General features: G+C 50.5%; 2 protein-coding genes across 2 annotated transcripts in view; one reads left to right on the top strand and one right to left on the bottom strand.

The window, feature by feature from the left end:
* The window catches only part of FAM168A (family with sequence similarity 168 member A), a 209,902-nt gene extending 198,870 nt beyond the window's left edge, over window positions 1-11,032 (top strand). The window contains exons 5-8 of the mRNA XM_003780915.2: window positions 762-904; window positions 3,003-3,177; window positions 4,671-4,801; window positions 5,261-11,032. Of these exons, the coding sequence (XP_003780963.1) occupies window positions 762-904; window positions 3,003-3,177; window positions 4,671-4,783 (431 nt within the window). The 3' untranslated portion in view covers window positions 4,784-4,801; window positions 5,261-11,032. The remainder of the gene's footprint in view (window positions 1-761; window positions 905-3,002; window positions 3,178-4,670; window positions 4,802-5,260) is intronic.
* Window positions 11,033-16,486: 5,454 nt separating this feature from the next.
* RELT (RELT, TNF receptor) lies at window positions 16,487-23,498 on the bottom strand. The gene is made up of 10 exons (XM_003780916.3): window positions 23,403-23,498; window positions 21,850-21,924; window positions 21,580-21,746; window positions 21,287-21,366; window positions 20,308-20,565; window positions 18,881-18,961; window positions 18,490-18,571; window positions 18,058-18,315; window positions 17,455-17,650; window positions 16,487-17,298 (listed from the first exon to the last, which is right to left on the bottom strand). Exons 1-10 carry the CDS (start codon window positions 23,442-23,444, stop codon window positions 17,251-17,253), a joined length of 1,287 nt encoding a protein of 428 aa, XP_003780964.1. The 5' UTR covers window positions 23,445-23,498; the 3' UTR covers window positions 16,487-17,250.
* Window positions 23,499-24,089: the final 591 nt, after the last annotated feature.

Raw genomic sequence — 24,089 nt, forward strand, 5'->3', positions numbered from 1 at the left:
TATGGGTTTTCACCTTCAAACTTGGTGAGGAAGAAGGGGAACATGGTGGAGAGAAGTCCAAAAAGGGAAAGAGATGTAGGAGAAAAAGAAATAGAGCATGAGTAGTAAGACAGAGAGAAGATACCCCGTAATGCTTAATGAAGAGCAGAAAAGCACAAAGATAGAGTAGCAATAGTGAGTCAGTGTCAGCCTGGACAACATGGCAAGATCCCATCTTTACAAAAATTTAAAAAATTAATTGGGTGTGATGGCACATGTTGGTAGTCCCAGCTACTCGGAGGCTGAGGTGGGAGCTCAGGGGCTTGAGGCTGCAGTGAGCAGTGATAGCAATGATCACATCACTGCACTCTAACCTGTGAGACTCTGTCTCTTAAAAAAAAGTGAGTGGGTTGGAGGGCTTTCATCTGTGTACACCTGCTTGTCTCACACACACAGCTCAGAATGCCAAGTTTTCAAAGCTGAAAAAGTCCCATAAAAGACCATCTGGTTCCAGCCTCTTATTTTATAGATGAGAGCCCTGAGGGCCAAAGAAATAAAAGATGCCCAGAATCATACATGCAGTCCTGTGTACCAGGACTGAGGGAGCTGCCTCTGGGACCAGGGCTGTCTGGGTGGAGGCCTGTTCTCTGTTTGTTCTCATCTGTGTTTCCAGCCTGGATTCAGCCCATCCTTGTCTAGGGAGTCATGACTGGGGACCTTCTGCCTTCTAATAATGCTGTTCTGCCAACTAACTGGAAGTCTCTCTTATTGCCTTGGCACAGGATATACTGCGGGGACACCATATAAGGTCCCACCGACCCAGAGTAATACTGCTCCGCCCCCCTACTCCCCATCACCCAACCCCTATCAGACGGCCATGTATCCAATCAGAAGTGCCTACCCCCAGCAGAATCTGTACGCCCAGGTAAGTGCATATGGTCCCATGTCTTTTGCTGGTGGAGGAACCCCCAGCTGGGAGGGAGTGTGGTGGAGTAAAGAAGAGAAAGAAGGAGAGGAGAGTGCATGGCTCTGGCCAGCCACCACTGTGTATCACTGAAGCAATATCTCTGCAGTCTGCTCACTCCCTCAACTCTACCTCAGTTCCCAGAGGAGGGAGGCACAAAGTCATTTAGAATAACAGTCCAGAATGTCAGGGGGCCAAGGGTCCATAGAGATCTCTAGCTCAACTTCTTTGTTAAACAAGCAGAGAAGCTGAGTCCCAAAAAGGGGAATGACTTGTCCAGGGTCACACAGAGAGGTATTGGTTGAATCAGGATGAAACTTCAGGTGTCTTGGTCTTCTCCCCCTGAACCCCACATTACCCTTCCTTGATAAAGTCCATGAGACTAGTAAGGAGAAAGTGCCCAGGTTCTGCCACTATTGTATGACCCTGGGCAATTTATTCTCTCTTTCTGTGCATAAAGGGGCCCCATCTGGGCTCCTTTAGTGGAGAATATAAGTACTCTGAGGCAACTGGTATGAGATGGGGACTATATGAGGCTCTGGTGCACCTGTGACACATTTCTTCTCGAGTGACAAGGACAACACTTTTTTAGCTTAAAACCCTGCTGTATTGCAGAGTAGGAGGTAAAACTTAAAAAAATAAAATGAGATTTGAGATCAGTTTTTCTCATTTTACTTCCACTGTGCTCTCAGACCACTGGGGTTACAAACCCACACTCTGAGGTTCTTTTTTTTTTTTTTTGAGACAGAGCCTCAAGCTGTCCCCCTGGGTAGAGTGCCGTGGCATTATAGCTCACAGCAACCTCCAACTCCTGGGCTCAAGCAAGTCTCCTGCCTCAGCCTCCCAAGTAGCTGGGACCACAGGCGCCCGCCACAACGCCTGGCTATTTTTTGGTTGCAGCCGTCATTGTTGTTTGGCGGGTCCGGGCTGGGGATTCAAACCCGCCACCTTAGGTGTACATAGCTGGCGCCTTAGCCGGTTGAGCTATAGGCACCAAGCCCACTCTGAGGTTCTTACCATTTAGTGGAAACATTTGAGGATTTCTGGATTGGGATGCTTTTAGGAATCCCTGTCTGCTCCCCTCTAGAAGTCAGCAGGCCTGTAGAAGTAGGAAGCAGCCATGTGATTCAGGCAGTGAGAAGTCACCTCAGACCACTGACTCCATCTTCACCTTTTTGCTTAAAGTGCTGTAGGTATTAAGAGACATCTTGGGAAATGCTATCCCAGTGCAACATTGTTTCAGTGTGTAAATGGCTGCATTTACACCAGTATAATAATGCCCCTAAGAATCCTTCAGTGTGTGTGCACAGTGCCTTAGAGTTCACCAGCTTAATTCACATGCTTAGTAACTGATTGAATGTAGTCCCTGCCTTTAAATTGTAGGCAGTTTTAGCCAGGCATGGTAGTTCACGCCTATAATCCTAGGACTCTAGGAGGTGAAGGTGGGAGGATTGCTTGAGGCCAGGAGTTCGAGACTAGCTTAAGCAACCAGTGAGACCCCATCTCTACAAAAACTAGAAAAAATTAGCTGGGCATGGTGGCACATGGCTGTAGTCCCAGTACTCAGGAGGCTGAAGTGGGAGGATTGATTTTGAGGCCAGGAGTTTGTGATAGGCTGTAGTGAGCTGCGCTGGTGCCAATGCACCGTAGGCAGAATGACAGAACGAGACTCTATCTCAAAAAAAAGTATAGGCAGGACATTTTATAAAAGTACATTGCAATAAAATATAAACATTTTAAATTGCTAAAGCTGGGATTAAGGGAGTAAAGTTCTTATCCTATTACATTGTCAGAGCAGTCTTAGAAGCAAGGCAGAACCAAGTGAAAAGCCTCATTTTTCAGATCAGAAAGCCAAGTCCAGCACTGAACTGACCATAGTCATGGTGTGAGACAGAAGCAGTATCTTACCTAGGACCCACACCTTGTGTCCCTGAGCTGATGCTTCTCTCACCCCATCCCTTAGGATCTGGGAAGAGCAGAGATTCCCCTTCCCTCTCCCTCTCTTCACATCCCACTTACCTCTCCAAAAGCCTGTGTGACCTTAGCCTCTTTCCTCCAGGGAGCCTACTACACACAGCCGGTGTATGCTGCTCAGCCCCATGTCATCCACCACACCACGGTTGTCCAGCCCAACAGCATTCCCTCCGCCATCTACCCAGCTCCTGTTGCTGCTCCCAGGACTAATGGCGTGGCCATGGGCATGGTGGCAGGCACCACCATGGCAATGTCCGCAGGTGAGGCAACATCTGCGTCAGCATCCATTCCTCTTCTCTAGGAGCTCATGGAGTGGAAAACACAGTCGTGGAATCAACTGCAGCATAGCATGAGAAATCCTGTGTTGGGGTTTTGGGAACTGAGAGGAAGGAGATAAATCTGTGTCCAGGGATGAGAGGAAGATTTCATCAAGAAGCGTATATTGAGCTGGGCCTGAAAGGGTGAACAGAGGCTAACCAGGAAAGTGAAAGAAGGAAGGGCAACACAGGCAGGAAGAGCTTGAGTATGACTTGTTCACAGAATGGAAAGGGTCCAAAGTTCTTAGGAAATAAGGGTAAGGAATCAGAGGGGTAGCTGGAGTGCTGGCAAAGATAAGATTGTGATAAGTCTTGAATAGGTTTGGTAATGAGACTCACAAAGGGGGCTAAATAGGGGAGGGATGTTGTTGGGTTTAAACATTCTCTGGCTGCAGGGTGGAGGCAGGATTAGAAGGAGAGAGCTGGAAGCAAGTAGGTCAATGAGGAGGCTGTCAGTGTTGTTTAAGGGAGAGATGATGATGCTAGGATTTCAGCAGCAGCAGGAGGCCCAGAAAAGAGGACACAGGGACAGTATTATTTAGCAGGCAAGAGCTTAAGGACTTGTCCAATAATTCACTATAAGGGATGAGAAAAGCCAGAGTCCCTGAGGACCCCTTCAACCTTTCTGGCTTATGCCAGAATTTAGGGAAGAGCAGATTTAAGGATGTCTTTGGATGAGTTGATGCCTAAAGGGAAATGTGGATATTCCAATGAAGAGCATGAGAAGACAAGAAGACTACAAATAACCTGTAGAGACCCAACTTTTAAAAAACTAGCTAGGTCATGGGGCAGCGCCTGTGGCTTAAAGGAGTAGGGCACCAGCCCCATATACTGGAGGTGGCGGGTTCAAACGCAGCCCTGGCCAAAAACTGCAAAAACAACAACAAAAAAACAAACTAGCTAGGTCACCCTCTGAGGAAAGACAGTGCAAGGGGTAGAATGGGCATTTTGATTTTATTCTGCCCCTAATGTAAGGGGCAGAGGCCTCTCAACTCCCCAGATTAAATCAGCAAGCTCTTGGATCTCTGCTCAGTGCCAGACTTCTTGTTCTGGTCCTGAGGACCAGATATCAGTAGATCAGACTAGAGGTCTGCCCTTAAGGAACACGCAGGTTATTGTGGGAAATACAGCCACAGATACCAACAATAACTACTCAGTACATCTAAAGTACGATAAGAGAAGCACACAGAGACAAGGAACAGGAGGCCTCCAAAGAAGAGTGATTGACTCTAGCTTCAAGCATCAGCAGAAGTTCCCCTAAGGAGGTGAAGTGTGACAAGTTGGAGAAGAGCAGACAGTGGTTTATCAGGCAGGCAAAGGAGATGGGGGTGCTCAGTTAGGGGGAGCAGCCATGTGAAAGCCTGTGGCTTTATCCTGTTCGTCCTGTGCCCTGGTGCAGCCTCGTCAGGTTTATTCTCCTCTCTCTGGATGTCCAGGTACACTGCTGACGACACCCCAGCACACTGCAATTGGGGCACACCCTGTCTCCATGCCAACATACAGGGCCCAAGGAACCCCTGCGTACAGCTACGTGCCCCCGCACTGGTAAAGCCTGCAGCCCATCCAAGTGAGTGGGGCCGGGATGAGTGATTGGGGTGGGGGATACACATAGGAACTGCCTCATAGCCCCTACTTGAGTCTGGAGTACAGGTGTGAGCAGGGGCAGGTGACAGTTTTCACTGTCAGTTGCTTTCCTGCTCCAAAGTCTGTAATATTCTTAACAATAGAACTTTACATATATTACCCTTTCAGCACTGTGAAATAAGAATCTCTATTTTTCAGATAAACACATACTTCAGCATTACTTAGCTAGTAAAAAGTAAGTGAATATTTAAGTTCCATTCCTCTAGTACTGAATGCTTGGTGCTAGAATGCAACTTCCACAGGCAAAAAATAAGCAGCTGCATTGGAAATGCACAGAGCGCTCCAGTTAGGGCTCCCAGGTTGGGGGGAAGGGTCTAGAAGCCTCCTCAAGTGGCTTCTGGAATATCTCTGTCACTAATGGCTATCCCTTTCCCCCCTCCAGATCTGGAGTCACACATTGTATGCAACTACTCAAGTCTTACACCGGTGCTGGAGCAGTTCCCTAGCAGCACCGCCTCTATTTGCAAGAAAAGACAACAGAAGTGCAAGGGTCACTTTATGCATCTTTAATGGTTTTGGTTTTTATTTTTGGTTTTTGTAAAAGCTGCTTTTTCTAATCTCCTGCCTCTCTCCCACTGTACCCCTCTTAGCCACTGCCCTTCTCAGTCTATTCCCTCCTCCTGCCTGACCAGGCCACGTCCTCTCTGCTCTTCTTTTCCTCCCTAAGCATCCTGTCCCCAGGGATCCCAGTCTAGTGGCAAGCAGAGAGTGGGGTTTATTGCAGTGGTTCAGCTGAAGTCTCAGTTTCGTGTGAAGAACATAAGGAGATGTGGTCCTCGGGTCTAGGATAGGAACTCAAGAGCTGTTGAGCAGGCCACATCTCTGGGGACTTGTTCTTTTTTGTTGTTTGTTTGTTTTTTCTTAAGAAAGATTTATTCAGGACATTACTATGTCCTGACACAAATGAAATGTCTTCTGAAAACCATCGCAAAAGACCAAGAACAAAACCACCTGTTTATGTAGGAGTGATATTAGCAGCTTAATACCCCAGGCTGAGAACCTGGGGAAATCAGAGTTTTTCTTTAGGGGAATTTAGGGGAGGGTGGAAGGGAGGGAGGGCACTGTTGGGAAGGAGAGGGAAGAAGGGGAGAGGTGCTTCCCTGATAGCTTTGGTTTGAAATAAGGTCTATGGCCAAATTGTCTGGGCCTAGACCTTCCGATTTGCACAGTGGTGTTAACTGACCTGGGACTTCCTAAAAAGGTGATTTTGGTCTCAGACCTGCCAAGTAGCTGCAGGGTGGTGAGATCCCAGCATTCTGAGGCATTGGAAGGCCAGGTTCCCTGTGTAATTTGGACCTTGGCCTCTGAACTATCATGAACCCACTCTGATGAGGAGCTTTCTCCTGATTAGAGTGGGAACCTAGGGCATTTCTCTCCCTTTCCCTTCTACCCTTCCCAGTGCCAAGGCTCACCCGTCTGTCTGTAGGGCTGGCAGGCAGGCCAAGCTCTTGGTTACCTTGTGCCACTCTGGCCAAAGTGAAGAAACCACATTCCAGGTGAGTGCAGGAGGCTCTGAAGGTCAGGATAGTGAAGGAAAAGTAATAGCAATAAACATTTCATAGACTCATGGAACTGAAGGGACCTTAGCAATCATCTCATCCATTCCCCCATTTGACAGAGGAAACTGAGGCCCAGAGAAGAGGAAAGGACTTCCCCAGACCTCACAGTAAATTAGCATTAAATGCAGCCTTCCTACCTAGTGGCATGTTGCCTATAAAAATTTACCTAGGGATGGATTGGTTTGGTTTTGTAAAAATTAAGTCAACAGCGCCCACACCTGGTGAGGTCTGGAACATCTCTGGGCTCTTGTTTCTGCTCTATTCCTCCATGGACTCCAAAGGCAGGGGTTGAAGACTGGGCAGAGGCCACATGTGGGCAGATGGCAGGAACAGAAATTACAAATGAAGAAATAGCATTTGGAAATTCTGTGAAGACATCTGGAACTTTCGTCCTGTGCTTGACTTCACTTCTAGGAAAAGGAGCAGGTGGGGCTGGCCAAAAAAGGAGAGGCCATGCTTTTAGGACAGTATCCCCTCATCTTGAGAGGAGAGGAAGAGAAGGAAGAGAGTGGGAGTCGCCAGGAGAGGAGGACAAGGATGAGGCCCAGGAGACATAGGCTCATCTGGGAGAAGAGGGACCCCTGGGACAAGGAGGCCCCTGCTAGTCTCAGCAAGGAGCCTGGATTGCCCAACACCACCCTCCTGCACCCAATACCTGGCTGGGCCAGCAGCCCCTCTGGGCATAGGGCAGGAATATTTTATTGTACAAAATGAGATCATTGACAACATTTGGGACTTTTAAATAACTATTTTCATTTTAAATTCATGCAAACTTGGACACACCCTTCCCTCTGCCTCCCATGTCTCCCTAAAGGAGAAAAAAAAAAAATCAGGAAGCCCTTGGCTGGAAGGACCTCAGAAGCTCTCTAGCTGTTCCGGGAGGGCAAAGCACATCAGCATCCTTGTCCCAGAGCCAGGAGTTTGGGAGCTCACCTTCCTGGGCTTTCAGGAAACTTCAGGACCAGTAAGAAAAAATCCAGCTGTTCTAACTCATCTGTTCTGGGGTGCTGATGAAGTTGCATTTTAAAACCACAAAGTTTTCCAGTATTAATCCATTTTTTTGCAAATACCTCCTCCTACCCTCTTTGGTTTTGTAAAGGTGGGTGAAGGTTGTTCTAGATCATGTTGTATGTGTTTGAAAAATGCCAAAATAATAATAATGATAATAATAATAATAGGAAACTTTGCATTTGTCAGGTGTGTCATAGATTTCAAAGCACTTCACAGCATTTAATTTATAGGCCCTGAGTTACAGGGTTAGGGTTACTACATATTACACCCAGTTGACAAATGAGGAAACAGGTTATAGAAGGAAAGGGAACAGGCCCCCAGTGAGCAGAATGCTGGTGTCCTGAAAGGCTTCCTGGGATCCTGCTGCCTCCAAATGGGCTGGGGTGGAATCACAGAGAGGAAGAAAGAAAAGGAAGAGACCTAGGAATGACCTGGTACCTTTCATTCTTTCTACACCAGTAAGTAAAACTAACATTTGGGCCCATAGTTCACAGAGCAATGTAAAATAGATCATCTGTTTAACCCTATAAAACAGAGATTATAAAAAAAAACAAAAACAGAGATTATTCCTCTCATTTGATCCATGAAGAATCCAAGGCTTAGAAAAGTGACTTGCTACTAGTAAGTGACAGAGCTACTTGAATCCCATGCTGTCAACTTTCTCTTTTCCCTTCAGTCTGATGCCCACACAGGCTTGTGTACTGAGGCATTTGTACTCTGCCTGTCTTAGCCCCTACTATTTAATTCAAGAGCAAACGAGGTTCTCAAGGTGAAAATAAGGCACTGAAAGGCTGTGGTCTGGAAGAGGCCAGGCCCAGCACCCCCTTTTCAATATGAGCACCAGAGCCTCAGTTCAGCTGGCCTCACCCTCTTGCTTTGATGGAGATCCACAAGCCTGGCCAAGCTTGGTGAGTCACTGCAAAGGGACTGAGCCCAGGAGACCAGGGGTAGTCAGGTGCCTTTTAGTAAAATCACAGGCATCTGGTGGGAGATACCATAGGTATCCTCCAGAGTTCTGGATGACCCAGTGGTCAAGCTGGATGGAAAATCAGCTCTGGAAGGGCCCTCTCACTGTAGGAAGACACATAAGCCAGAGTGGACAAGGGATATGTCTATGTGATATAGTGAGCTATAGCACTGGGACCAGCATGCAAGCCCCTATCTCCTACCCACCCTCTCCCCAGGTGCAACACGGTGGTGGTCAGGGTCAGGAGTACAGGTAGTTCTAGTCACCAGCCAACCCTCCTGGCTTTTCCCACTTCTACCTGACTCCCTCTCCTCACCAGCCTGGGACCTAAGAATTTTGAATCTAGAGGCTAGATTGCCCCCAGATAGTGAAAGCCTGAAATAAAATCTTTTGCCACATTTTGAGAAATATATATATTTAATTTCTTCCCCATGAGAAAAAACGGTTGTTGTTCCCTCTCTTTCTTACCTGGCAGTGACCCCAAAGTAAATATCCCATTCCCTCAATATTTAGCAGGGGCACACACACCTGCCCAAAGCAAGGTACTTTGACATGGATTGCCAAAATCCAAATTTCACAGATGTAAAACCAGACTCAGAAGGCTTAAGAAACTTGGTCAATGGTCACACAGCTAATTAGGCAAAGAGCCAAATTTGAACTCTCCAAGTCTGCTCTTTCTCCTGCCACCTGTTGGGTTTCTGAGTGGCAAGCATTAAAGGAGGGCTGCCTGTCTCTCTCCAAACAAAAGAAAACTCTGTAAAGACCTGGAAAGCTCAGTCCTCTGAGCTGAGCAGAATTATATGAACTATTGCTTTGGACCAGGGCCTCTGATGGGCCCTGTGGACCCAGAGGCAAGTCCCACTGGAGGCACATGGAAAATGAAAATTTGCAACAAAAGGCCCAACTTGAACAAAACACTGGGGTTAGGATGCCCAGGATGCTCAGGACATGACCAGGGACAGCACCAGGCATCTTTCTATTGAAAGACTCATGTTCCTAAAACAAACAAACAAAAAGAAAAAGACCCATGTTCTTGGGAAGCCTGCACATCCTGGCTTTCTGACTCTTGAGAGTGCCCATTGCCCAGTGAGTTGGCACTTTACAGGAACCTGGCATAGCCCCAAAAGGCCATAAGCATATGAATTGAAGGCCTGGGGCTTATTCTTCCCATGAGTTAAAACCAGGACTTAGGGAAACGCTTAGCATGTAGGCTTCACGCATACTAATCCTTACCCTTGGCCACCTGAATTGTTCCAAATTTGAGGTATCTCACTCCCAGAGATCTGGTATACTCATTTGAAGGTCTTGCTTTGTTCTGAACCAAATGGCTTTCAGAAATAAATAATTAAGAACAAAAAAACCCCTTGGTCAGTGGGTTCTAGCATCTTCATTGTGCAGACAGTACTCATCCAGGAGTCCACTGAGGCATTGCATATCAAATTTCTTGGTTCTGCTCTGTGGCCAGAGGAGATAGACCCTGCTCTGGGCCCTGTGATCTCCATCACAGCATTGGATCAGTCATTCGTATATCACCATGGCATTCCTCCTCCATTGCACTTGAGTGAAAATACACAGAAGCTCTGCTTTCCCATCCTACTGCTTGCCAAGCTTGAGGATCAGGAGAGGGGCATGCTGAGCAGTGGCGTGGGCAAGTGGGAAGCAGGCTTCATGCCAGTGTGCACACCTGAGCCTCTCTGGGAGCTGCATGCAGGTTTGTCCTACTTGTCCAAGTACCTCTCTCCTAGAAAACTCCTCATTTCTGAACTTAGGCTTTAAGGGCCCAGCCTTCAAAATTCCTGACAGGCCAACTTCAACATTCCAGGGCCAACCTTGTTTTGAGCCAGACTTAGGTCCCAATTCCTCAGTTTCTTCAGTGGGTATTTTCTATCTTGCATGCCTTTGAGTGCAACCCAAAGGCCAACTGCAGAACCCAAGAGTTAGGAGTGGCTGCCACAAAGCCAGAGAGGGACATGACAGCATTTGCTTCCCTATAGCTACATCAGTAGTCCCTCAATATCCTTACTATGGCAGTGAGCCCCTGTGCCCATTTTGTCCTGATAGAGGGAGGATTTTCCTTCTGCAAGAGAATTGATATAACAGCTTTGCAGATAAATACCAGCCCACAGGAATCAACTGGGTGAAATCAGCTTTGGGCCTGACCCCAGCAAGACCAGCATCTCCAGGCTCCAGCCTTCCTCCTCAGGCCTAAGAGAGTCAGGGAAAGAGTGGGACTGGCCAGAAGCCTTCTCCTGGGGTCAGCCAGATTGTCTGCATGTGGTGTGACTCAAGCTCCTGGTTACCCAAGGGTAGGTAAGACTAGGCCTCTAGCAACTTGGAATTGTCTGTAATAATCATTAAAGGCCCAAGGGCCTATCCCTATTCTGACTTCAAGGCATCTGCATCCCTGTTTCATATCACATGACAGAGAAACCTGTTTTCATAGCATGTAACATCCCTGTGAAGAAAGCGTTGTATATGATTTTGTATTTTTTAATTCATTTTAATCTACAGGTTGGAATCTAATTTTTAAATTTTATTGGAACTCACATTTTAAAAAGAAATAAACATTTAAAATAATAATAATAACAATAATAAACCTTTGACCGGTGTCTTCCAAGTAGTTTGATCAAAGAATTTATAGGTGTTTCCAAAACACAGCCTGAAGTGTAAAGACTGGAAAGCCCCATGGCCTTGCTTGTGTGTATGAAGTGTCAATCTGATTTTGTTTTGTTGTTTTGGATTCTTTTGGGTTTTTGTTTCGTTTTGTTTGGAAGATCAGACAGTGATCATTCTGAAAGACTGCAGCCAAGAATTTGTAACTATGATATTTACTGTAAGCTGTAGAACATTGAATAACTATTAAAAAAAAAAAAAGTTTCCCCCCCCCCAAAAAAAAAAGTCCAGGTGACTAGATTGAGTGGTTTTTGGGGAAAGGAACAGAAAACCAGACCCTGGGCCAGTGAGTACCCTGGGGTTCTCCCCAAGTTAATTCAAGTCAGGAAAAACCTGTCCTGCATCTCATAGCAGACACAGCATGGGCCTGACCTCAGGGTCTCTCAGTTGATGGAGAGCTATGAAGTGGCAGCTTTAGCACCTGGACTCATGATATGAAGCCCAGTGAGGCCATGAAGAGCTGACATCTATTGAGAGCCTACTATGTGGCTGGCACACTGGCTCACTCATTAATTCATATAATCCTCACAGCTTGATATGAGGCATACTCTATTGTTAGCCCCATTTTAGCCAGGAGGCATCTGAGGAGGTTGACAGCTGACATCTATTGAGAGCCTACTATGTGGCTAGCACACTGGCTCACTCATTAATTCATATAATCCTCACAGCTTGATATGAGGCATACTCTATTGTTAGCCCCATCTTAGCCAGGGGGCATCTCTGGAGGTTAAGCATCTTGGCCAAGGGTATAGAACTGGTGAGGGGCAGAGCTGGAACTCACCCTTGGTCTGGCTCCATGGTCCAGGCAAATAATCTCCATGTTCTGTTCATCTCACAGGAAGCAAGGCCTGAGCTTTTTTAAAGGATGGATTTATCAGAAATCAAGGGGGACAATTGAGGGAGGCTATGCGGTCTCCATCCAAACCATCAGGTGTTGTCAGTTTTACATCTGAAACATCTGAATCTCTTGTCTCCCCTCTAGGCAAAACTACTTGCCCTAGTCCAGGCACAGGCTTCTTTCCTGCCTTATCTGCCTACCATTCATTCCCTCCTGGGTCGTGGCCCCTATAGTCCATGCTCCCATATGCTCACAGCCACACGTCCGGAATTCAGCCTCTTCAACTGGAGAGAAAACACACCAAAAGTGGCCAAGTAACTTGGCTCACACTGCAGCTGGAAATAAAACTCAGGACTTCTTACTCTCAGCGCTTCCCACCAAACCTCACCTGGTGCCTCTGCCTAGCCTTCCCTCCCATCCTTGACCCAAACCCAACATGGAACCCATCCACTGGGGGAGGAGAGGGTACCTTTGGCCACAGGAATAGCAAGTTTTTCTGATGCAAGAAGGGATTCTCCCAGAGGCTTCAGGTCACTGGCAGGGCTCAAGGCCAAGAACACGTTGGGTGGAAACTTGAGCCCACCCCACCATTCTGGCCCATGGGGGTGGAAAGTGAGTGGAGTGAGAGGGTAAGCTTAGGATACCCCCCCACAAAACACCACCCTGACCCCCAGCTCCCATTTCTGCCAGTGGCCTGCACCTATCTTGAACTATAGGAGCTTGCAGGATGAGCTAGGAAAGCTTCTTGGTGAGAATGAGAGCCCTTAAGACCAAGGGCATCAAGACACATCCCTAGGTGATCCCTCAGCTCTTCATCCCACTCTTTGGAGCCAGCCTCAATACTCCAAAGGACAAGAGAAGAAACTGAAACCAGGGCCAAAACTTTCTCCTACCTTTATGCAAGCAGAAAATGAGGAAGAAGGGTCTAGAGAGGCAGTGTTTACTGTGATGGGGATGTTCACACCTGGCCTGAGAAGCCTGACTAGCCTCAGTCTCCACCCTAAGTATATATACATCTACATACATATATGTACTTCTCCCAGGCTGAGTGAGTAGGTTGGAGAGAGGGTACCTAGAGACCATAGGCCAGTGTTCCCTGGGGGAGGAGGCTGAGGCCCAAGAGTAGGTGGGTTCTGGTACACCCCACACATGGGTAATATGCCCTCCAAGTCCTGGGAGAAGTGGGTTGCTTGGCTGAGGGTCAGCCTAGTTGGGGAAGCCAAACCATCTCCCCGAGATGCAGCTGACCAGGTGGCAAATGGGGGCCCCAAGTGCACTTGACAGTCCCAAGGACCAGTTCCTTCTTTGGGTGTACTGGTGATGCCAGTCAGCCCCTTACATCAGACACCCTGCCCTAGACTTTAAACCTTTGCTGATCCAGAAAATTCCTTCTGAAGTCCAGCCTCCCAATCTCCTTCCTCTCACCTAGTGCAGCAAAACCTTGTTTCCCTTTGTCCTCACAGGTGTCCCTATTCTTTTCCTGGCCACCTGCGAAACCCCAGAAAGAGAAATCTGTGCCCCAGGTACCTAGGGAGAAACTGAGAGGTTGAATCCCAAAGTATACCTGCCCAGCCTCTGCCCAGAGCAGGAATTTTCTCTGTAGCTGACCTCCACCATGGCTTCTGCTCAGGAAAAAAGCCCCTACCCTCTGAAGCCAGGCCTCCTGTACCCCCAGCATGGCTGCCCCTTCTTCACACCTCTCCAGGTTTTATGAAGGGTCAAATTATAGTTCTTCATCCTCTCTGAGAAGGCCATTAGCATTTAAATGTGTCCCCTTCTTCCATATTTAAGCAATATACTAAACTAATAAAACCCCAATTTAAAAATTAGTCCATCCCCAGAGCCTAAGGCCCCACCAGCCATGGCCTGGCACAGTCAGGCTTCTGTAGGGAACGGTCCACTTGGACCTTGCCCTGCTCTCACCACTCCCTTGGGATGACCCCCGAGAAGTCCCTGTGTCCATTCATGAGGGCAGGCAGCACTTGGCCTTGCAGCACACTCTGCTTCCACACCCACCATTCTGGTGGCAAGGACACTGTCTTTTGGTTTTCTTCCCACCTCCTTGGCAGTAGTTTCTTTGCCATGCCCTGGAGCAGTCCATGATCTGCCCTGGGCCCTTCCCCCAGGATGCGTACTCTCCAGGTCCAGTGGAGAGTCCACCTGAGTGCTTGTAGAAGTTCTTGTCATCTAGGTCCACTTTCTGAGAGCTCTAGGCCTTCACACCCAGATGTCTCAGGACATCCCTAAGGGTTTGTGTCACAGGTGCCCCAGGAGCTCCTGTTGCTCCACCAGCTGCCCTAATCTTTGACTCACATTCCTTTATCAATGCAGTGCCTGCCAGTTCTGCCCTAGGAATCCCTTGGACCCATCTGTCTTAACACCTCTTTCCTGGATGGTTGCAACAGCTTGCCCAGGGTGCCTCTGCTCCTGTTGCTCCTCTACTCTCCACACTGGCCAAGAAGGAGCTGATGAAGGATTGGAGGCTCCAGGGCAGGCATCCTTGGCATGAGGCCCACGTGTCCACTCTGCAGCTCCTCCTGTGTGTGGGTGCCTGGCCTTTGCATGTGCCATTCCCTCTCCATAAAACACATTCCCTCCTCCTGCACTGTCCAGCCCTTCTGTTCTCCTTACTGCCACTTCCTCTAGTGTTGCACTATCCAGTGCAACAGCCACCAGCCACATGTGACTGTTGAGCCCTTGAAATATGCTGTTCATATTGAGATGTGTAAAACACACACTAGATTTCAAAGCAAAGAAAAAGAGCTAATTCGTAATTTTTTTTTTGAGACAAAATCTTGCTATATTGCCCTCAGTAGAGTGCCGTGGCATCACAGCTCACAGCAACCTCAAACTCTTGGGCTTAAGCAATTCTCTTGCCTCAACCTCCCGAGTAGCTGGGACCACAGGTGCCCACCACAATGCCCAGCTATTTTTTGGTTGCAGCTGTCATTGGTGTTTAGCAGGCCGGGCCAGGCTCAAACCCATCAGCCTTGGTGTATGTGGCCAGTACCCTACTCACTGAGCTACGGGCACTGAACCTAATTCATAATTTTTATATTGATTTTACACCGGAATGAAAATACTTTGAATATACTGGGTTCAAAAATATTAAATTAAGTTCACCTGTTTTTACTTTTTGAAATGTGGTTATTAGACAATTTTAAATCATATAGGTGGCTCACGCTCGATTTCTACTTGACAGCCCTAACCCTAGGCCAGTGTTTTTCAACCTTTATCTCACAGCACACTTGAACCCACAGTTAAATTTCTATGGCATAAATAGAGTGACCAGATTTTTTTTTTTTTTTTTTGAGACAGAGCCTCAAGCTATCCCCCTGGGTAGAGTGCCATGGCATCACAGCTCACAGTAACCTCCCACTCCTGGGCTCAAGCGAGTCTCTTGCCTCAGTCTCCCAAGTAGCTGGAACTATAGGCGCCCGCCACAATACCCGGCCATTTTTTTGGTTGCAGCCATCATTGTTGTTTGGCGGGCCCGGATTGGGGATTCGAACCCGCCACCTTAGGTGTATGTGGCTGGCGCCTTAGCTCCTTAAGCCACAGGCACCGAGCTGGGTGACCAGATTTTAACATCAGTAAGGTGGGACAACATGGGGGGGCGGGGGGACAGGGCAGGGCAGGGCCTGACAACAACGCAAACTTTGATAAGCAGTTCTTGATAATCACTTCTCAGCAATTATTTGGTTATTACAGTTTAACATTATAAAATTAACAAAAATAATATAAAACTCATATTCTGGTGAAATAGCCACATGGCAGCCGAAGTATATTCCCTTCCTGTTCTCCCGCCCGTTTGTGCATTCTTTCCAAAAATCGGGACTTTATAAAAATGCCGCGGGACACAGGACATTGTTCAAAAGCAGGACGTCTGGTCACCCTAGGCATAAATTATGTTGATTAAAAAAAAGTACAAAAAGGAATATACTTAAGGTCTTTTGAAAATAATTTAATTAATGATCTAAAATCCTCTCTGCCATGGTACACCAGTTGAAAATCACTGCCCTAGGGGCTTCAGTGGGAACCAGAGGAAGTGAAAGGCCTCTTGGGCCCTGCTTTCCTACCTCTGAGGAGGAGGTCCTGGAGGGGAGGGGCAGCCTGCCCAACCTGGAATAGGGCCTGAGGTATGTGCTGAACAGACAGATGGCCTGGGAGAGGGGCACAGAGAAAGTAAGCTCCTCAAGACAGCAGTTTCCCACCTTTTATTACTCAACAAACGGATGGGGATGGAACTGCAAAGATAGGACGACAGCAAGTTTCAATAAATAAGAGAAACGGGCAGGTGGCGGGCCATGCCTGCACAGCCCCACATAAATAACCAAGTTGCTGAGCTGGAGTGGTGGGTGGAGCTGGCTTGGCAGTCGCCCTCGCTGCCCAGACACACTGGCACCACAGGGACACAGAAGCCACTAAGGCCAGAGGCACTCTCCAGCTGGCCCATGCTCCTCTCCCCAAAGCTCCCAAGATCTTGCAGATGGCTAGGCAGACTGCGGCTCTGTGCCACAGCCCTGCCCAGGTCGTCTGTTTTGTCAATTTAATTAAAAACAGCAAAGTAGGGGGCAGGCACATGCATGAAGCCCCTTCTGTAGGCAGAGCCATGGATGGACAGCCCCTGGGGGCCTTGAAGGCAGAGGCCCTGGAAGCAGCAACAGGGGGGCCAGATAAAGCTACTAATGGGGGTGGTGACAAGAGTCCAGCTCCCTCACCCTCCACTACCCAGCCCAGAACCTGCAAGGAGCTTGAGAGGCCCTAGGTACTGAGATGTCATCTTCTCCCATTTCACAGTCAGAAAAACTAGGACCCAGCGATGGGCCCAAAGTTAGAACCCAGGAACTCAGCTTCCCAGCCCAGGGCTTTTTGTTGCCCTTTCCCTTTACAGGACCTGCCAGAAGAGGAGTAGGAGGCACATTTGCTCTAGGGCCCTGTACAGGGGCAGGGGGTCAAGGGTACCAGGCACATGCCCCTTACTCCCACCAAACCTAGCCCCTTGGTGATACAGAGAATCCTGTGGGCTCCTAGGATCCACCAAGTGCAGGCACAGGGGACTGGAGGGGGGATGCCAGGGATATCCTGCAAAAAGCCGGGACAGCAGGGACAGGGGCGGGGCTTTTGATCTCCTACACACAGTGTGGCCACCTGCCTTGCCTCCTCACTGGGGCGGATGATCCACCTCCAGGATGTGGCCTTTGCTGTTGTCTCCGGGCCATTGCATCTTGATCCTTATAGTCCCAGCTGCAGCTCTACCTCCTCCAGGAAGCCTTCAGAACCGCCTAGGGTACGGCTACAGTGTCCTCAGACTGGGTAGTCCCTCAGATGACCAGGTTGCTCTCACTTAGCCGGACTACATAGCGATTCTCCTGAGGAGAGGGGTGAAGGGTCAGATCTGAGTCAAGGGCTAGTTTTGGAGCTCTGGAAGAGTGATCCCTGCCTAGGGCCATTTGTACTTCTACCCCTCCCCTAACTTTAGTCAGGGTTGGCCTTGGTGCCAACAGATACTTCCCCCTGCCCCTTACCTCAGCCTTCTCTGCTTGTGGCTTCAGCCATTTATTATGGCTTCCACCACTTCCTAGCAGTGTCCGCTGTTCAGGGGATAGGCCAGGTTGTGGGGAGTCAGGGAGATCACCCTCTGAGGGCCCAGCCTCTGCGATGGTCTTCACCTCAGACACCACTGAACTTGCCCGCTGCTCAGGAATTCGAGCCACACGGAACCTGTGAAGATGAGGTACAATCATTATCATTAGAGAGGCAGCCTTGGGTGTAGAGAGGACAGTACCTGCCAGGATCACAGGGCAAGTTCATGGATTAAAACCTGAGCCTATTGATGCCCAAGCTCTTCCTAGCTCCCACCTATAGACAAGGGCTTTGCTCTGCTGCTACTTGTACCCAGCCCCCATCCGCCCCAGTTCTAGGCTGCAAGTAGATATGCCTTTGGCCTGAGGGGCCCCAGGGGGGCCAAGACCCTGCTGTGGGGAGCCAAGACACAGCATTGCTGGGAAGTTCTGGCTTCCTTCTGGCCAACCCAATAAGGATGAGACCACCACCAAGCAGGGTGCCCTGCCTCTGCATCACCCCCACCCATCAGGCTATCTCCCCGACCTTATCTGTGCCCACTTCACCTGCCCACAGACAAGATGGTGATCTCGCCCTGGCGTCCTGCCTTGGGCCCAGCCTTCAGAGCCCTGGCTGGGTTGGGCAGGAGGCTGGGCGCAGGAGTAGCGGCAGCTGCGGCCTCAGGGGACAGCAGCACCTCAGGCCACTTCTTCTGGCTACAACGGGAGCAGCAGGGGCCAGAGAGTGAGGCCAGGCCCTGCACGGTGTGGAGGTGGTGGCGATGTGGGCAGATGTGCGGCATGCTAGGAGGTACTGGTGGCAGCCTGCAGGAGGGCACAGATGGGAGCAGTCAGGAGGGCAGGCCAGGGTCAGGAGACCCCAGCAGCAGGTAGAGAGGCCTGGGGTGACATGAAGAGGGACAGCCCCAAGTGGTGAGCCCAGAAGGCAGGCTGATTATCTGTAGGTTCTGGCTTCTCCTCTCCCACGTGCCCACTCACCTGGGCACAGGCCTGTGGCTCGTCTGCACCAGCTGCTTGCTGTGGTACTCTTTCAGCAGCTCCTCCAGGGCTGCAGCATTCTCTGTGGGCAGCTGCAGTCAGAACCAGCTCTGGCCACATGGGGCAGCCTTCCCACACCCTGACCCGGCCAAGAACCTGCTACCTACCCACCACTCTTCCCTAGCCTGGCCTGTGCTTTCCCCTCCCCTATTCATCAGGCAAGAACAAGAGGCCAAGGGGCAGGACTACTGGGCCAGAGAATGCCAGGCGGGACCAAGGCATCCCAGGGCTGGGACAGAGCAAGGCAGGACTCTGACCCCCTGCAGCTGCCTCCCAGGCTCTTGGAGGAGGCTCTCCTGGGCACTGGGATAAGGTCAGAGCCCCTCCTCACCTTTCTTCTCTGTTATCAGGCGCACTAGGACCCCAATGGTATCCTCGTTAGCATCCTCAGCCCGGTAGGCAGGGTTGATTCCTGGGGAAGAGAAGGCCCATGATCTTATAGAAGCGGGGGGAACTCCAGCTCCCAAGCTTACCCAGGGTCTGCCAGCAGAGGGCGCCCCTGGCCTTCCTAAAGAGTCACAGCAGCACCCAGTACATGTGTGCATGCGTGTGTGTGTATGTGTTTGGGTGACACAAGTCTCATAGAGCCCTGCACTTGCGGGACTCTAGGCTCAGATAAGGCCTATCATCACCTTTATTATTCAACATCACTATTTCCTGCACCCAGAAGTCCCAGATGCTTACAGCCATCTGCACTCCACAGTCCCTGCAGAGTCTATGTATGTGTGTATGTGTTGGGAGATGGGAGGTCAGTCTCTTTTAGGCCTGTGCTGTCCCCTTCTCAGCTACACAGATCTGTGGGTCACCTCTCTGCCCAGGACTCCCAACATCTGCGGTGAACTCTGCCATTCTAGGTCTATCACTTTCTTGCATACCACCCTGTCTAAGTAACTATTTAAGTGAAGGCCACTGGTCAGCTTTCGTTCTGAACCTCAGTGGTGTGAGAATGGACCACCATGATAAATCCTGTGACCAATGCCAAACAAACCACACAGAACTAGGCAGCAGCCAGCAGTTAAAAGAAGTCATAAGGCTAGGGAAACAAGTGCAGGCCCAGGCAAAATGGCCCTGAGTTGCCATATTCCTTCCTGCCTGTCTAAAGCTCCTATCCCTCTCTGGCCTCCTCCAGACTCCAATGTCAGGAGTTGGAAGGGGCTCTGGTCAGCTGAGGCAGCTTGGAGCACTGGCATGGGAGGTGCCATTTTACTCTTGACTTGGCCCAAGGAAGAGTATGTGCATGTGAGGTCCCCTGCCCTTCAGGTGACAGTGGTGGCTGGAAAACAAGAAAAGGGGCCCAGGGCCTTGGGCTCAAGGTGGTAGAACATGCCTCTCCTTCTGGTTCCAGGACTAGTAACTCAAACCACAACCTGGAACTGAAACCCAAGCCCCTGATGGTGCCTGCCCAGGACAGCTGCCCTGCTAGCCCTCCTGACTCAGAGCATTCATTCCTCTCTTACTCCAGGCCAGAGGTCACAGGTCACCTCGAGTGTCTCAAAGGCTGTCTAATCCTTGAACCACATACACAACTATGGCTCTAACAAGTACAGAAGTTATAGGTTGGCGGGGCCTCACCCAGGGTAGGAATCCTGCTGAAGCCACCTGACCGGCTGTCCTGTCTCTGTTTTGCCCCCATTGCCACACCTTGCCCCTCACCCTTCCTCCCACTCTGTCTGCAGCTGTCACCTCCTTACTAGCTCTTGAAGGGCTCTCTCTGTCAGATCCTTTGTCCTCCCCACCTGGACCCTAGCCAGGCCTCACCGCTGCCTCCACCTCCCGGGCCGGGCCCGACCTCCTTGTGAGCTGTGCAGTGGTAGCCCTTCCGCTTGAGGAGGTTGCACACCAGGATGCCCAGCAGCCCCATGAGGCAGAAGACAGGCACGATGGCAATAACCGCATACTGTGCAGCCGTCTCCTCATGGCTTCCCGCCCGTGTGCCGTTCCCAGGCTGCCGTGTCTCACCACCGCCACTGGCCCCTGCAGCCACCTCCACACCACGTCGGGCCCGCCGCTCCCATCCTGAGCATCATGGAATATGGAGGCAAGACAGAAGCAGAGAGAATGGAGACAGAGAGAAGCAGAGGCCCAGGACCCCAGTTAGTGTGGAATGGGGAGGAACTGATGTGTCCTAGAAAGCTCACTCTCTGCCATAATGGAGAAGCAAAGGCCAACTCACTCTCCAGATTTTCCCTTTTGGGCATCAGTCATCCTGAATAAGGCTGCCTCAGGCCTCAGGACATACAGACCCTCAGCCCCATCATCCCCTCATGCTGAGGTCAGAGGGGTGAACAGATGGCACATGTGGCACATGCGTGGGTACAAGGACACAGGATCCTACCACTCCCGTGGCCTGGAGCATGAATTAGTTGCCCCAGAAGCTGACTAGCTCTGCAGTGAGAGGAGGTGAGCATATGTGCACAAGCGCACACTTGTGCTTGTCCACATGGGTCTCTTGGAGTGGATAGGGACAGGAGATTAGTCAGGAAGTGAGTCCCCCAGTGCTTCCCCCCACTGTGGCTGTCACCTGCTGGATGGTCTCTGCCACTCAGAAGACAGATGGGCAGACACAGACAGTGGAACAATCGACTTGTCCTACTGGACACCCTTTGGCTACATACTCTCCCCCAGGTTGGGAGAAGGACCCTAATGCCCCCACAAAGACACTGTAGCAGCTCCTAGACTCAAGCTCACTGGCCCCTTCCCACACTACCACCAGTCCTAGCCACCGTCTGCTACTCACCATCACAGCCACGAATACCAAGAGGTGCCCAAGAACATGGTTGACATGGAACTCGGGTGACCCTCCAAGGCCCAAACCACCTGCAGGGAAGGAAGACATCAGTGAGGGCTAGAAGTTTCCCCCAAAAAGTATTCCTCAGAGAGACTGGATTCCTTCCCACCAGGACCCCTCATTTGTCCTGCCCATTTCACAGATGGAAAAACTAAGGCCCGGTTGGGATAAAGCTAGGACCCTAGCATCCAGAGTCCTGATCACCTAGCCATGAGCCCACACTCCCCAGCCCCATGGCTTACCCTGGCTGGCAGCCTCCACACACTGTATCTTGAGTTGCTGTGCCCACCTGGGCCTCCAGCCTCCTTCGAAGGCTACAGCGGGCATGGGGCTGACATGGACTGGAGCCCCATGAAGCTGAGAAGGTGCCTAGGGGGCAGGACCTGCATAATGTGCCCTGCCCCAGGTCCTGTGGGAGGTGAAGGGTGAGAAAAAATGCCAGGAGCTAAGCCTGAGGTCCCTGGGGAAGCCAGACTCCCAGAACATGGCAGATGGGACAGGGCAACACGCACCAGGTTGGGTTCCTCCCCGGGTGGGCACTGCCAAGGGGTCGTTGATGTTGGAGTGGCCAGAGACCAGGGCAGCAGCTGAAAAAACAGCAAGCAGGAGCATGGTGAAACAGGCAGAAAGTGCTGGGCATGCAGTCTTTGGGGTCATCTATCCACTACCTACTTCCTGAGGCCCCGGTGGTAGGGACCACTGACCACACAGGGCCATTCCATCCAAGCTTCAGAGACACTCTCCCAACCTCAATCCCACATGCTGCAAGGAAAACTTGCCCCATCCCAAACCTGTTGCATTGGCAGTGCCTGGATAGGGAGAGAATCACATCTGCTCTGGAGAGTGCTAGAAAACCCCAGACCAGGCCAGATCAGGATTTCAAGCTCTGAGGTCTTTGAGTCACAGCCCATTCAGCTAACCAGATGATAAGGAGGAAATACTTCCGAGTCCTCTCTCAGATGCCTTCCCCCTTCCTGGTGCCTTAGGTACCCACCCCCACCACCACTACAGCTGGTCATGTCATTAACTGGTCTCTGTTTATCATCCCTGGAGCCAAATCTACAGCCGGTGTTGCCTATTCTGGGCCTTTGCCCAAATTTCTAGGACCACATCCTCTTCTGTGACCTCCCCACGAGGCAAGGCCACCGTGCACTCCAACAGGGCATACCACATGACCAAAGAAGGATCTGTCTTCTCAATGTGTGTCCCCTTCTCAATGTGTGTGACCATTCCACTGGGAGGTCCCTCTGCTTCCCATTCTCAGGTACAAAGTATCTGCCCTGAATCCCTCCTCCAATTTGTCACAAACTTTGGGAGAGCAGCAGGTGCAGGGCAGAGCAGGTGCAGGGAGGTGGAACATTACACAGAGGCTCCAGAGACCTCCTCAGGCCTGCTCCTAACACCTGCCAAGACTAGGGGGCTTCCTGTATAAGAAGTAACCCTCCGAGGTGCCTGAGGCCAAGCTCAGCCCTTCCCTGAGCCTGTGGCTTCATTGGGATGGACCCAGAGCAGACTCCAAGATGTTACAAGTCTATAATTCAGAGTCAGCTGAGGCTCTTGACTCTGGGACCTGGAATCGGGGGTTCCTAGACCAAGTTAGATCTTGAAGCCCAGCATCTGAGGTGCTAAAGTTCTCAAGCTCCAAATTCCAGACCTCTTCTGCCCAGTTTCCTCTAGGTCTCCTGCCAACGCTTCCTGCTGGGCTTGGTTTTCACGCTCGCCTGTCTCCCAAGAGCAAGGATCTCACTCTTGACCATACCTGCCTTGCCTATAAATGCCAGCAAGTCCTTCCTTCTTCACTATCCCCCATAAGCCCGGGTGAGCCTAATTTGGTGCCTTGAGTGGAAGCAGCCATGACCTCCACTCCTGTGTCTCCGTCTCATGCCAAGGTGGGTCCAGAGGTGCTTCTAGTCTGACTGCTTCAGATTCTTTAAATGCTGAGTAACGAAGCCCCACTCGAGGATGGGGTCCCTAAGCAGTGTTTGCAACTCCCTTGCTGGAGGGCTAGGGTACAAGTCTAAGGATTCAGCTTTTCTGCCTTCCCCAGGGTCTATCCCTAACTTACCAAAAGGAAGGTCAGGGGCCAGCACAGTGGTCTCAGCTTCATCCTCAGAGCCCGGGGTGGTCACCGGCCTAGAGCAGATAGAGGGGAAACTCAGCAGGGCAGCAGGGACAGGCAAACAGCTACTGTCCTCTCAGCACCACTTTCAGGATGACGGATTTTGACTGGAAGTTAGCAAGGTACCATTGGACAGGCAGAGCATGAGGTGGCGATACCTCCCAGGGACAAGCCTGAGCAGAGGGGTTCCCCTGCCAGGGAGTTGGTCTCATAGGGCAAGACAGGCTGGAAGGGGAGGCCCTGCAGACTAGGAGGCTTCGCGGAGGGGGAAGGGCTTCCTTCCCTTTCCTCAAACAGATGTCCTGCAGCATCGGCAAGGGAGCCTGGTAGGAAGGAAGCCTGTGTCGCAGCCTGAGACTGGGGGATGACAGGGTGGCAACCTCCCACAGCCCAAGCCTCCCCACTCCAGCCACATCTCTCCGAGCTCCTGCCACCCACTCCTCACAAGTCTGCAAGCATGCCACTCTTCCCGAGCCTCTCTGCCTCACCCTTGCTGGTTCTCCTCTAAGAAAGGCCCTTTCCTTCATGCTCTGAAGCACAATGCAAACACCTCTATTTCTAGAAGCTTCTCTAGAAGTTTTTCCCAAAGTGGGTATGGTTTTCATAGCTCCTGTGTGTTCCTCTACCCCCACC

Source organism: Otolemur garnettii, unplaced genomic scaffold (assembly GCF_000181295.1).
Source record: "Otolemur garnettii isolate 467f Iridium unplaced genomic scaffold, OtoGar3 scaffold00001, whole genome shotgun sequence".
In the NCBI taxonomy this organism is placed as follows: Eukaryota; Metazoa; Chordata; class Mammalia; order Primates; family Galagidae; genus Otolemur; species Otolemur garnettii.

What these genes read in the sequence shown, in the direction of transcription:
- RELT (XM_003780916.3), bottom strand. Translation starts at nt 23,444, where the DNA reads ATGAAGCTGAGACCACTGTGCTGGCCCCTGACCTTCCTTTTG. An exon ending in CCGGGGAGGAACCCAACCTG is followed by an intron (nt 21,747 to 21,849) that starts GTGCGTGTTGCC and finishes CACCTCCCACAG; the next exon opens with GACCTGGGGCAGGGCACATT. An exon ending in TGTGGAGGCTGCCAGCCAGG is followed by an intron (nt 21,367 to 21,579) that starts GTAAGCCATGGG and finishes CCTTCCCTGCAG; the next exon opens with GTGGTTTGGGCCTTGGAGGG.